The sequence below is a fragment of the Anastrepha obliqua genome, chromosome 4 (genome assembly GCF_027943255.1).
Source record: "Anastrepha obliqua isolate idAnaObli1 chromosome 4, idAnaObli1_1.0, whole genome shotgun sequence".
In the NCBI taxonomy this organism is placed as follows: Eukaryota; Metazoa; Arthropoda; class Insecta; order Diptera; family Tephritidae; genus Anastrepha; species Anastrepha obliqua.
The window spans coordinates 25,625,793-25,641,007 of NC_072895.1; the positions used below are offsets into that span (position 1 = coordinate 25,625,793).

The following is a 15,215-nucleotide window of genomic DNA, read 5'->3' on the forward strand; positions in this document are numbered from 1 at the left end:
GTATTGCTTTATTGAGAAATCAAAAAACACTGAAAGGCATAGAGAGTCATGCAAAAGCCATATTTATCACAGCGCTGAACACCAATATAGGACCTGACAGTTCATCAGAGAATTCTCGAAAATTTTTAACAGCATCAATTAGAGGGACAAAACTGGACGATGAATATTTTAATTCACATGGCAAGGACTCAGATCTGTATTTAGAAGATGGAAGTGATGGCGAACAACTGTCGAACAGTAATATCTTTCTATACGTTAAAAATATCTACAGTTCATGTGAGGAAATGATATCGGTTGAAGAGGAGACGAGTAACGTAAACGGATATTTGTGTACCCACGCCGCAAAAAAATTTAAATCGTTACTACCATATTTTCCTTTGTTTTCCGAAGTAATGCCGCCGATATTTAAGTATGGATCGGATCGTCCAACATCTGCATTCGTCGAATCCGAATTCAACGATTTAAAAAATCGTATTCTTAAAGATTATTCGATGCCGATGAGAGCTGACTATTTCATTTGCCATCATCTTTCTTCATTCTCAGGAAAATTAAAATGCGCGCTGGCAAATAGCACCAATGATCCAACGTTACAAGTTGATAATATAGGTTCCGACGAAAATAATTTTGACGAACCAAACACAAGTAATATTAATAACAACGATGAAAAATTTAAAGATATTACCAATAAAGCCAATAACGTAGAAGACTGGAATGCTATCTGTAATAGAAATATTAATAAAAGAAAGAATGTCAATGACTTGAATGAACAAAATGAAAATGTTGAAATCATTTGCAGTGATAATAAAATGTCAGAGGTATCCGAGCAAACAGATGAATCTGATCTCAACTATGAGTCAAATTGGCGAAACAAAAATGCACCAAAGCGGCCTCGAAGGTACGGTGAACCACGACCAAATTTCGACCCTGATCTACCAAAAACGACGATGATACCAGTCATCATCAATGGTAACTATTGCCAAAATGTCCATGACAAGGAAAAGATTTTCATTGTTAAAAACACGTGCCCGTTTGACAGCACTTGTCAAATTTTGGCTACATGTTTATTAAATAACAAAGCGTATAAAGAAATTATTGACAACGATCCTAACCCAATACATTTGTGTGCGCAAATATTGCTCCAGGATGGACAAAAGATTAAGTTTTTTAAGCAACGAGCATATCTCCTTCATGAAGTAACAAAAAGTTCAGAAGCTGGAAACATTATAACAGTTAAAGCACAAAGCAATATTGCTAACTTTTTAATTGCCGTTTTTGCAAAGACACCCTCATGTACAATATCGCATATATGCCAAATTTGTGGTAAACATGAAGAACGCACAAGCGCTGTGGTTGGCGTCAATCGCAACGACATGAAATGTGGAGGATTCAAAGACCTTGAGAAGGCAATCCGTAATAGTATATTTAATCGCAAGTGTTGCAGCCAAACTCAAACCATGTCACGAAAGTATGGACCAACGCTATTGGTTGATACCGACATGGGAAGTCGCGAACAGATTACGCTAAATAAAATTCCACCAGTTTTGACTCTTGAAGAAGAAACTTATACACTTGCAGGTGTTGTTGCATATGTTGGAGCGTTTAAACTCGGTGTCATTGGACATTATGTCGCTTACATCCCGATGTTTGAGCGCTGGCTACTATTTGATGGAGACAGCAAAAATCCCAAATCATCTATTATATATCCTAAAAAATTAGTACATGCACACATGTGCATTTATGTAATTAATAAATCAAAATAAAAATGTATTTACATTGTATTTTTATATTCCCAAAAATCATTTTTTCAATTTTTCTCCATTAATTTGACGTCTTAGAAAAAAACGCTAGAGGGCAAAAATATTACACAGGCATAGCACAATACAGCACAAGTAATTTTTTCGCAAAAAAAAATTTTTGTGTGTTTCGAAAAAACAAAAAAAAAAATTTTTCACTGTTATTTTGGCAATTGCGAGAAAACAAAAAGTGGCACAAAACAGCACAAGTCGAACAGAACTCAGTGCTTCTTAATTTTTCCAGATCGGAGAAAATGGCGGGGCCAGCTTAACGGTTGATAATTTAAAAATTGAAAAAATAATAGAAAAAAAATAGATATAAAATTTCTTTTGGCGGCACAATACGGCACAAGAATAGCACATTGCAGCACAATTTCAATAAACACGAAATTCAAAAATGGCGGGGCCAACTTAACGGACATGTTTTTTTCTCGAAAATCTGAAAAATACTTCCTAAGGCCCCTGTTGCGATTATTGATTCATTACAATTCCGCGGTTTTGAATAAGAATTTGTTGGAAGATTTTTGCTATAAAGTTTTAAAGTTTATTAAATTTTAGTATAATAAAATTCAATTTTCATTTATAAGTTTTTACATTCACGCTTGTTGCGAAAAGTTGCAATGGCAAACCCATCGCACTCTTCTATTTGTCATTCCCTCATTCGCAAGTACAAATGTCAAATTTATTCCTTTTGATTTCTGGATTGTTCAAGAGCGCACAGGGGCCGCAGGCAAACAAAATGTAAGTTTTTTATATTATTTGTACATTTGATATTCCAACTTGTAATAATTATTAAATAAAGATTTCAGCCGCCACTACCATTTGAAAGGACTTAAATATTGTTTTTATTGCGGGCCGCCAATTGCCGGGACAACAGCCGCCATATTTTTAATTTTGAAAAAAACAAAAAAAGCTTCGATCAGGCACAAGATTATCTATTAATAAAACTAATTTCTCTTGTCCGATGGATTTTAGATGAATCTCCAAGGATTTGTGATGAACACTGCAAGGGACTTCTGGACAAACGGGCTCCACACAAACAACGATAACTTACAATTATAGAGTTTTTTTTTTGAATTTTTGCTAATGTCAAGTCGAAACATGATGTATTAATGCTATGTTTTTTATTTTTGTAAAATAAAGCATTATTGAAAATCATCATTTTTTCGGGCCTCCGACTACCCCTAACCCCTTAAAAAATTAATTAATTATATTATTACAGATCATTTGATGGCCTAGTTGGCAACGGAAAACTATTCAAGGAGAATTTCTATATGGATGTGTGTAGTTTTAACGAGTTGTATAAAAGCGAACACGGCCAAATGATGAAACCTCACCAAAGCCAAAACACCTGCAGCAATAGAACGCATTAATGCATATTCAACAAGTGGAATATTCCCAGCTGTGGAGGTACCCTCGATGGCAAGCATATTGCCATCTGGAAGCGCCATTTTTATAATTATAAGGTAATAAACATATATACATGTCGCAGAATAGGCTTATTTGCCCATTGTACCAATTCCACAATAAGAGCTAAGTATGACCATTGTACGTGTGTGTATATCTTTCGGTGGCGCCATATTTCTGCAAATATAACTTTGTGCACGACGACAGAGGAAAAGAGACGGACTCTATTGTCGAGTAAGGTCTGGTCGTAAGCCGCGGAATACATAAGTGAAACGAAGAGAGCAATAGAGTAATGAGATGATGAAATTATATCAGCTCCGTTTGGTAAGTCTGGCAGGCGGTCAGCCAGTTGAGATTGCGCCTGGCACTAGATCTCAGAACTTGCTTGCATAAATTGTGAAATTAGTTAAAAAGAATAATGAGTGAAAACAACGTCCCGATATATATGTCGTGGATTGAGCTAGCTTGACCACTGTATAAGAGCGCACGGTTTTCTGTGGAGACCTGCTGTCGCTAGTGTTTCATAATGCACTGCAGTTGAGCGAAAGAGAAGGGCTCTACTGTTGAGTAAGGTCTGGTCGTAGGACGCTAATTGAATATGAGCAACAGAGATGGCAATATACTCGCCCAAATTGTAAAATTAGGTAGAACTGTTACGAAGCGTCATGCAAAGCGACCAGAACTTGCTGTGTGAAGGTATGGGGAAAGAAATTACATCGCCGTTATCAGAAGTGGGATCTGCTTTGCCTACAGATCATGCTGCTGGTTCATATTTAACAGCGTTGGAATTGCAAAACCATAATCTCCTGGAAATAATCAAAAACATGCAGACACAAAGGGCACCGGCAACTGATGAAAAAGCAGCACGTGTAACCTTGCCAAAAATTCAATCCCCTTAGTGTTGGAGCGGACGCCACAGCTTAGTGTACAACAGTTGATCTCATTTTTGCGGATAATGTGCTCGAGGTTAGCGGCCTAGTGATAGCATTAAGCAAGGCGCTAGAAGGCAGCGCTTCACAATGGCTTTCACAGAAATGCTTTGCCGGTATCACTTGGACTCAATTTAAGGAGCTGTTTATTCAACGCTTTGTTGGAGTTGAGACGTCTGATGCTACTCTATTAAACGTTTTGAACGGTCGACCAAAAATGCGAGAAGGCTTCGCTTAATATGGCAGCCGCATCGTCACGCCGCTTACGTCAAAATGGAAAACAAAAGATTTGGAAGAGATCGCTGTATCTGTAACGTTGGCTCACATGGCGCAAATTGATAAAAAACTGTCGCGCTGGGTTTTTACTAATAATGAGCTACAACAACAACTACAAGCTCACGCTTTTACGAAGCGTAATTCAGATGACGATGTGTACCCAACGGGTCCGGAACGTAAGAAGTTCAAGTTTCTGCCACGGGTGAAATGCAACCACTGTGGAAAGATTGGCCACAAATAAGCACAATAGCAATAAGTGAGCGTTTGGAAAGAGGGCACAGCAAAGGAAAGAGTCACAGCGGCAGCGGTACATCTGGAGTGAAGGAGCGATCAAATGTTAAGTGTTAGATCAAATGTTAAGTTAAGACGAAATTGGCCATTTCGCATCCGTTTGTCCAAAAGGCCGATCGAGTGGAAACGACAGAAGCTATGAGAAGCGTGTAGATATTTGCACAGTGCCACTACCATCAGGAATGATAACTCTATCCGGTGAGTCTATTCCATTTTGTTTCGGCTCAGGAGCCGAATGTTCTTTGGTCAAGGAAAATGTTGTTGGTAAATTTAAAGGAAAGAGAATTAATAATATTGTAAAACTGAATGGTATAAATAACGATTCAATTTGTAGCACACAGCAAGTTTTATGTAATATAAATGTTGAACAATATTGCTTTGAGATTTTGCTGCATGTAATTATGGATAAGTTTCTGAAATATGATGTGTTGATTGGCCGTGAAATTCTTAGTCAGGGATTCGGCGTAACAATAGACGCTGATAAATTTAAAATTCATAAAACAAAGAGAGTGAACATTTTAAGTTTAGTTGATTATGAAGACGCTATAAAATTTTATAGCGATCTAAATGAGTCTGATTCTTCTAAAGCGTTACTCTGATTGGTTTATTGACGGAATTTCCAAGTCTCGAGTTTCCACAGGGCAGTTGGAAATTAAACTAATAGATCCACAAAAGACAGTGCAACGCCGCCCTTATAGGCTTAGTGAGGAAGAGAAAGGTCACGTGCGCCGTAAAATTAATGAGTTACTAATTTCAAATATTATTCGCCCAAGCTGCTCACCCTTCGCCAGCCCCAGGATGTTAGTTAAAAAGAAAAATGGCACCGATCGTCTTTGCGTAGATTATCGTATATTGAATGAGAATACAATTGCTGATAGGTATCCGTTGCCTCTTATTTCGGACCAGATTGCCAGGCTTCGCGGTGCTAGATATTTTTCGTGTATAGATATGGCAAGTGGCTTCTACCAGATTCCCGTACACGCAAATTCAATCGAGCGAACTGCTTTCGTAACGCCTGAAGAGCAGTACGAGTTTTTGACCATGCCCTTTGGTTTGAAAAATGCCCCTTCTGTGTTTCAGCAAGCTATAATAAAAGCGTTAGGAGGTTTAGCGCACACCTATGCAATCGTTTATATCGATGATGTATTGGTGATAGCTGAAACCAAGGAAGAAGCGTTAGATCGGTTGCGGACAGTGCTAGAAACATTAAGTAAGGCGGGATGTTCATTCAACAACACCAAATGTTCCTTTCTCAAAATTAGTATAGAGTATCTCGGGTTTGAAATAAGAAACGGAGAAATCAGGCCAAATGCACGTAAAATTCAAGCATTAATCGGATTGCCGCCTCCCTTAACTGTATCGCAATTAAGACAATTTATAGGTTTGGCTTCCTACTTCCGGCAGTTTGTTCCAAAATTTTCGGGAACGCTAAAGCCCTTGTATCTCCTTTTATCAAAGAAAAACTCAGATTTTGTCTGGTTACCAGAGCATGAGCGAATACGATTCAAAATAATATCGATACTAACACAAGCTCCAGTATTAATCATATTCGATCCTAAGTTCTCAATAGAGTTGCATACAGATGCGAGTTCAATTGGCTATGGAGCAATATTGCTGCATAAAATTGACAATAAGCCTCATGTAGTTGAATATTTCAGCAAATGTACATCGCCCGCTGAATCTAGATACCATTCGTATGAATTAGAGACATTAGCCGTACTTAACGGTATCAAACATTCCCGTCATTATTTGCAGGGACGTAAATTTTTTGTTTATACGGACTGTAATTCTTTTAAATTCAGTCTGGTGGATAGCATTAAAAAAAAACCAAGAGAAATTACAATAGAAATTATAAAACGAGTAGAGAGCCTGAGCAATGATAATGAGGACCAAATAACAAAAGTAGATAATTCAACTAGCGAATTATGCAAACAGACAAATGTAGTTTTGAAGGCAACAAACCAAAAAAAAAGCGGAAAACAGTATGGCTGACTTCCTAAATGCCATTTGCGCTGCATAAGTACAAAGTCAAATGTTCCTAAATGCAAAAGTCGATTATACGTTACCGTCGAAAATTCCTAAATGCATGCATCAGGTATCGACTTGCATCGTAATCGAAATTTGCGCATCACTAAATTTTGTGATACTTGTATTTTAAAAGGCAATTAAAATGGCAGAGGTTGAAACGTAAGTAAATGTGCTTAATTGTAAAATAATTTGAGTTGTACCCAACTAATTTATTTATTATTTACATTTTAGTGAAAAGAAGTGGACATTCAATTTGACCAAGTTATTGATCACGACCAGGCTGGAAAGTGAACCGGAGTTTGCGGGCAAAAAACGCAAAAAGACAGTTTTGTGGCAGCAGGTGCTCCTTAAAATGAAAGAAACTGAACCAGGACTGACATTCACTCGTGACGATATAACTCGAAAGTTTTTAAATCTAATGGTAACCTATAGGCGCATTAAAAAAAGGAACAACACATCTGGGCAAGGTGCGACAAATTGGGAGTTTTTTGATCTTTTAGATGAAATTTACGGCACACGCGCAGATATTGTGGTTCCTGAAGATATCTTGGATTCATCAATATTAGAATTGTCTGAAAGTGAGGAGCAACCTGCTTTCACTTCAAAGAGATCTAAACGTGATGTTAAGGAAATTATGAGTGATATTTGTGAGACAGACAAGAAGTACATGGAGGAGTTTTTGCAAATGGAAAAAGAGAAGTTGGAAATTGAACGCTTGAAAATAGAAGAAATGAAAAAATTGCGAGAGTTGTTATCAAACATGCAGTGATTTTCCTATTAATTTAAATTTTTAATAAAACAATTTTTATGTTAATTTTATTTTGGTAACATAAAGACTGAAACAAAAACGCTACATTTGAACTGTTACCTGAATAGGTTAAAACCTGAATAATAATAGAAAATAAATGTGTTGAAATACAAAACATTAGTTTTATTTTTAGTTGATATTAGTTTTATTTTGTTTATGTTAAAGGAATGTACGTATACATATGTATGTCGTAAAATGAAATTTAAAGTTCAGGTTGCTCTTTGTAAAAACTAAAGTTTTAAGCTGATAATAAATTGGTTAATTGATCTCGTTTTGATCTACCATCCAACTCTTCGATGTCTGCTCGGGATTCCGTACTTGTATCTTCTAATATATCAGGAAGATCCGAAGTGGTAAAACTTTCGTTATTTATAATGATGTTATGGAGTATCATACATGAAATTATAATATTTTTTACAAGCTTGATGTTGCGAATTTCAATGAAATTCAGTATACGGAACTTTTTCTTTAAAATTCCAAACGCTTGTTCCACGCAGACTCTTGTACTACTTAAAATAGTATTAAATCTTTGTTGTCCCTCACTTAAAAAGCCGGTATCTTTATATGGTACCATAAGAAATCTCTCCAGTGGATAAGCTGCATCTCCCAGCAAATGGCACTCAGGAGGAAAGGGAATATCTCCGTTTATTATTGCTTGACGTAAAGGGCTGCTTTGCCACACGGAAGCGTCGTGACACCTCCCAGGATATCCAGCAAAAACGTCGATAAAACGCAATTCGCTATCCACAACAGCTTGCGCTATTACTGAAAATGTGCCTTTTCTATTATAAAAACTGATGCTGCTTTGCGTTGGTTGGGTGATTTTGATGTGTGTCCCATCTACGCATCCTAGGACAAACGGAAATGGGTTGCTGCGCATTGCCTGAAATTTTTCCATAACAATCCGACGCTCTGATGCGGTCAAGGGAAATTTTATGATACGACTTTTTAGTTTTAATAAGATTTTAATCGTTTTGAAAAATACCCGATAAGTAGCACCAATACCAACGTTAAATATATTACTTAATTCACGGAAACTATTTTGATTTCCTAATCTCCAAAGCGTAATATGCAATGCTAGCTTCAATGGTATATTGGGACGTCCTGCATTTTTTGCCGGCCAAAAGGGTTGTACTATTTCGCAAAGAGTCTGAAATATAAAATATTAATATAAAACTACGTTAATATTTATTATTTATGTATACTACCTGGAATGTTTGTATTTGCATCCTGAAATGGCTATAAAAGACATCGTTGGGCATTTCTTCAATGCACTCGAGAAACTTTTTGCATTTTGGAATATTTCTCGCGATTCTCTGCGTCTTCCACAAGTGAAAAATCAATTTGTGTCTTTTTCTCATCTTTTTTGCAATAAGTAAATCACTACTGGATTGATTTTCACTAAATAACTCAGCGAAAGAGCAAATTGCTAATTTTTTCACCGTCACATCCATTTTGATTGCATCAGCTGTGTTCTTAAATGAAACAATGCTGCCACCTAGATGTATGCAAAGCAATGCAGTGGTATCGAAAAATTGCATCGCAATGGATTTCGCATCGCAGTACACATTGCATCGTGACGTTTAGGAAGTCAGCCTATGTGTGTGTAAAGAAATTATATTTCTTTAAGTCTACATATTCATTTGGTTTTAAATTCGCCGCGCATCTCTTAGAGTAAGTGAAACACTCATTCATTGCATTCATTGAGTTCAGACACATTCCTTTATATTTGTTCTCCGTCCATTCACTCTGGCTTTAGTCTGTGATTTTTCAACAACTATTTAACCTGAAAAATAAGATCTAAAAAGGGAATTGAAGTTCGAATAATAAACTTTAAATGTCGTTTCTTGTTTTCAGGTAAGTTAACATTGTAAAATAGGCGAATTGAGTGACTGATGATTTATGAATTTAGATATTAAAATAAAAAACTTGTTTTCAGAACAAAGCTACACATTTTATTTGTTTAAGAACAATATTCCCCATAAATAAGACATAATCGTCTTATAAAACGACATTTCTAGTGGAAATCGAAAATGAAGATGGAAAAACGCTGCTTTAAATTTGTTGTACTGGGGTCTACAGACGGAGGGTGTGTTCGAGCGACAAATGTTGCGGCAGTGTTACTTTTTATGACAGAGCATCACGTTCTTCGATAAAATTTCGACAACACTGGCAACGTTACGCGTTCGCTTAGCGAAATGTGGACAATCTGTTGCTCATCACTAGCTAATCAAGCGCAACATATGTATAAATTTTCAATGCGCAATCGAGATGGAGGAGGAAAAGTAAGTAAATTTTGTGTTATATGTTATTTTTATGTTGTAATATTGTTAATTATTTGTTTCTAGCATAAAATTAAGCGTTGTAGAAACCAAATTACTGGTCAGAACTCGATTAGACATGGAAAATGCATTTGGTAGCGGGAGGAGGAAGAAATTGGTCCTTTGGGGCAAAGTACTGGACAAAATGAAAACCGATGCTCCAGATCTTAGCGCTACAAGAGATCAGATGCAACGAAAATTTTTACACATGTACGCAACATATAAAAGAATAAAAAAGAGGAAGAATTCTACAGGAAGAGATGCAACCACTTGGGAATTTTTTAATGATTTCGACGAGATTTATGGAACAAGACATTCCATTTCTCCTCCATCTCAAAATTTGCAGAATGTTTGCTAAACATTTCAAGCAGCAAAAGTGTACAGGATGATGGAGAATATCAAAGATCTCCAGACGAGAATCATAACTCCGAGACTGACTCCGATGGTGATGCTACTAGGAATGAATATGAAAACAACGCAAATACTCCTAATAAAAAACGAAAAATACCAGCCAGCGAGTTACTGGAGTTTTTCAAAAAAGAGGCTTGTGAGGAAAAAATAAGGCACAATGAAGCGATAGCAGTGGAAAAAGAAAGGCTTCAAATAGAGAGAAAAAGTTTCAAGAATGATGGAGCTCAGAGAAGTGTTAGATAAGTTTGTCAACAAGTGATCTTAGTATCTGAAAAAAGTGATCTCACTCAGTCAGTATTTTTACAGACTTCAGCATTTAGTTTTTTTATATCATTAAAATGATAACATGCACCTAAATGAAATGTTTTCTTATTCGTTTTTTTATTAATATAAAATAAAATAAAGTAATTTAATGAATTGCCATGAATTAAATAACGTTCTCAACTGATTCCGTCTAGCTATTCCTTCGTTGGTGTCGTTTATATTGCTGTTTTATTATCCTGTTTTTCTCCATGTTTCTTAAAAAACTATCCCCACCCCTTTCCATTAGCTCATCTGCTATCAAAAATGTTAAAAATTCCATTTTTTTAAATAACACGTTCGACGCAAAATAAAGTCTGCAATATTGCTGCACACTATCAGCTGAGTATCAACAACAGAGTATCAATAAAGCAACAGGGTTGCAGTATTGCGGTAATTATTGAGAGGCTCGAACACACCCGGAAAAACCAACGTGATCAACATAACCTCTATTGAAACACCCGACGGCTATATTTATGAAGTACCAGACGAACTGAAAGCCGCTGAAAACACACGGGCATAGTGTCTTTAGACATTTATACGAAAATAAGAAATTCACTGAAAAAAGGCACCAAACACGCTCAGTATGGAACCCATTAGATGCCAAATTAAGGAAAATATATTTAGATGAAGATGAAAATTTACAGTTTAGACACTAATATCTCAATGATGTTACGAATGACACGCATCTGAACAAAACTAGCTATGATAATGTCACAGAAAACAAAAATCTGGGAAAACTTGCTGAAAGATTTGTATTGGAAAAGTTCTCTACTAAAACATCGAACGCTAACCAATGGATTAGTGACTTTGAGAGTGAATGTGGAAGATTCAACATTCAACAGGAAGAAAGTAAGATTGAGATTTTGAAACATTTATTGGAGAAGCAATGCTTAGATTGGTACAGCAGTATGATTATAAAATTAACGGTGAATTCAGATTGGATTCAATGGAGGAACATTTTTTGTGAAACATATGGAAACAAAGGTTGGTCCCAGGTCAAATATGCATTTACATTAGCCGGTTCACTGCTTGAATATGCTACAAAGAAAGAAAGACTCTTGTTAGAGGTCAACAAAGAAATTGACACCCAAATAATGATAAATCTTTTTGTTAGGGGGTTATTTGATAACACAATAGATAAAATTAATAAAGAAACGTTAAATTCAATTGCAAGCCTCTACAGTGAGCTACTGCTATACGCCGTATGCTAACGCTTTAGAAGGTATACCTCCTATTATTTTTAAGCCAAAAAATAAACAAACGGTTATAAAGACAAGGCTTGATCTTAATAAAATTGATGCCTCCAATATGAAAATTGATAAATAATTGCAAAATTCAGGAAGAAGAAGAAATGGCTAGGCAAGCAAAAATTGACGACGTGAGTATTCCAGTGTTTGATGGAGCAAATTTTTCGAGCTGGAAGTTTCGACTTTTAAACATTTTGGAGTATAAGGAGTGCCAAGGTCCAGCAAAAAGGGAAAAGACCGCCGCCGACGATGAAGGTATGTGGAAGAAAAGCGACCTAAAAGCCAAGACAATCGTGATAAGCGCTCTGTCGGACAGGCAGTTAGAGTACATAAGTGAGTGCACATCGACTTACACAATAATGTCGAAATTAGAAAAAATGTACTCAACGCAGTCAACTTCACTACAAATTATTAAGGGGTTATATACCTTGTGTTTTTCAAAAAAATCAAAATAAATTTTATTTCTTTATCGTAAAGTACAATCCCTTGAGAACATTTTCCAAAAATTTCATAGAGATCTGAGCAATAGATCGAAAGTTACAGCGTTTTAAATTGTGCGTCGTCACGTCCTGAGCGTACGGCCTCATGCGGCGCTTGAAACTTTAAACGCGATTATCTCAAAAACGTGTTTTTCCAAAAATGCTTTTGCGGTGGACGCGATTGCAAAAAAAGTATTCAACCGATTTTTATAATTTTTTTTTAAATTGTTCGTAATTGATGTCGCCTCTTAGTGAACGATCAACTTTTTATGTATAGATTTTTATTTTGCAGATATGAATTTTTTAATGCCAATTTTAGGACTGTAGAAGTGGAGTTTTTTAAAAACATGTTCCTATTTTCACAAAAATCAAAATATTTAATATATTGATCGTTCACTAAGAAGATATAACCCTATACTAATGAAATCTTTTCGATTTTTTGATTTCAGTTGACTTGGTGGACTTGAATCGCGTCCACCGCAAGCCTCTTCCAAAAAAAGGGTCTTGGGGGAAAACGCCATAACTCCGCCATTTTTAAATATTTTTACACAAACAAAGCCTCTTTTTTTTCTTTAAACATTGTAATATCCAATAATAAAAACTTTTATACAATAAAATTATTGCTACATATCTTAAAAAAAAAACCCAACTTTCGCTAATTTTACCGGACCACAAGGTATATAACCCCTTAAGAGGTCAAAATTAGAAGAAATGAAATTGAGGAATTACGGCAATGTTGACGAATTTCTCGTTGACTTCGAAAAGGCATGCAACGAGTTGGAATCAACTGGGGCCACATCAAAAGTAGAAGAAAAAATGCGGTACCTGATAAAAGCCCTACCACCTAACTACAGCATAGGAGACTTCATTGACCTGGTGCCTGAAGAGTCAAGGACTGTCGAATATGTGATGTCCAAAATTAAGGAAAAAAACTTGAACAAAAGTGATTGTGAAAAAAAGACCAATGTGAGCACTTTTAGTGCAAAGACAAAAGGAAAATGCTTCCAGTGTGGAAAACCTGGGCATTATCAACGAGACTGCTGGCACAAACCGCAAGGCAGCTACGGACGAGGATCTCAACACAGCCAGGGCAGAGGAGCCCAATCAAACCCCAGAGGACATCGTGCTACACCGAGAGGCAGAGGCGCGTCGCAACGAGGTTACGGTCGCGGCAGAGGCCAGGACATCAGGCGTCAACATCCATCAGCGAGCAGCACCAGGAGCTGTCTTCTGAGTCGTGGGCAACGTAATTTTTTAGGTTTCCTGTTTATCAAATAATTTTGATAAAGTAGTAAACAATTGACTAGAATTGTTTACCAAAATAATTAATTCACAAAAATGCTAAGAGTGACATTTTTTCTCAATAAAAGGTGAACATCGAAGCTGAAAGTTGAATTTTTTAGTCTTACATTTTGCACATTGTGTACGTATAAATAAAGTTAGATTCATTTGGTCTTACATGGGGGCTCAACCATTGAACAATAAGGCCGCTGAACAGTTAAAAAGTAAGGTCGAGAATGTCATCCTCCAGAAGCGTTCAAAACAAAGCGCAACTAGCTACTAGGCGCAGAGCTGCCCAAGAAGCACCGTTGGAAAATAATGTAGAGCAGGCAGGGGAAAGTGCGACATCAGACAGCGAAAACGTACAGTCAGTTGTCAGTTGTCTTGTAGCTCGGTCTTAATCGTAAACTTTTTACTGCATTGTGAGTGCTGCCGCTCACATGTATAAGTTATCATATCATGCCTGCCCTAATATTTCACCCAGCAGATAGCATTGCTTTGATCTTGTTGTTTACAAACAAATACGCCGTCTGTGGGTTCTGCCTAGTAATCATCACGCCGTAATATGTCCTGTTATGGCATCCTAGCGTGATCATCAGTAACAATGAAAAACAGCAAATCCCTTTACGGTACCCAGACACCCAACTAAGAGCATTGCTTAACAACAACTTAACAGTGGCGTTCGCTAACAATGCATCCCAATAACAGTGTCACCGGGCATGCGGGATCAAGGCACATGACAACAACAACAACATAGACAGACAAAGGGTATTTAAGGTGGCAGCTTAGAATAAGAAGTTAGTTATTTGATTTATGGATTGACGACGATAAGTCGTGCTCGGGACTAAATAAAGGTATGTAAAAAAATAAAAAAGTGTTTTAATATAATATAAAGTGAAAAACTTAACTTATACACTAATATAAGCTTAGTATACTACACAGAGAAGAGAACGATAATTGAGGAGATTGCACTTGTTTATGCGATGAGTCAAGTTTGTGAATTCAAAGCAGATGGTCGATCTACAAAAGTAATAGGAGTTAAAAACCTTTAATTGTTGATTTTTCTATTTCTAGGTTAGTCGACCGCGTGCAATTACTTGTTATGAATTTAGTTCGATAAATTAAGTTCGATATTAATAATAAAGTTTCTATTTCTAGATAAATCGTATTGTGTGTTTATTACTCCCAATAAAACAACATATTACATATATATTTGGGCTTGCTGTTTTTCTGTACCGCCTAATCTGTTTTTAGATGAAGTCGTTGTCGCGGAAGTCCTCTCTTCCTATAGATATTGATTATTCGATAATCTATATAAAGATAATGAAAATGCGCAACTAATTAACTAACAAAATACAAAAAAAAATTCATTTTTTAATGTTATTTAACACCTTTTTTGAAAAAACAGTAGCAGTGTTCATTTTTTTCATATTTTTATACAAGATTAGTGTATTATATGCGGGAAAGCCTTCTGAATAAGACAATACTGCTCTTGTTTCAAGTGAAAACTACGACCGCAATCTTACACGCCGTTTTACTATCGCGCAACGAGAAGCTGCGCGAGATCCTTCATGTGTCCGCCATTTTGTTTTTTTACTTATGTTAAAAAATTGTTTATTACTCTTCAATCATGCCTTCAAA

General features: G+C 36.3%; 2 protein-coding genes across 2 annotated transcripts; one reads left to right on the forward strand and one right to left on the reverse strand.

Moving 5' to 3' along the window:
• Positions 1-6,703: 6,703 nt before the first annotated feature.
• On the forward strand, positions 6,704-7,687 carry LOC129246206 (uncharacterized). Its single transcript, XM_054884807.1, has 2 exons — positions 6,704-6,883; positions 6,956-7,687. Exons 1-2 carry the CDS (start codon positions 6,867-6,869, stop codon positions 7,491-7,493), a joined length of 555 nt encoding a protein of 184 aa, XP_054740782.1. The 5' UTR covers positions 6,704-6,866; the 3' UTR covers positions 7,494-7,687.
• On the reverse strand, positions 7,671-9,123 carry LOC129246205 (uncharacterized). The gene is made up of 2 exons (XM_054884806.1): positions 8,741-9,123; positions 7,671-8,682 (listed from the first exon to the last, which is right to left on the reverse strand). The coding sequence occupies exons 1-2, from the start codon at positions 9,071-9,073 to the stop codon at positions 7,771-7,773; spliced, it is 1,245 nt and encodes a 414-aa protein (XP_054740781.1). The 5' UTR covers positions 9,074-9,123; the 3' UTR covers positions 7,671-7,770.
• Positions 9,124-15,215: the final 6,092 nt, after the last annotated feature.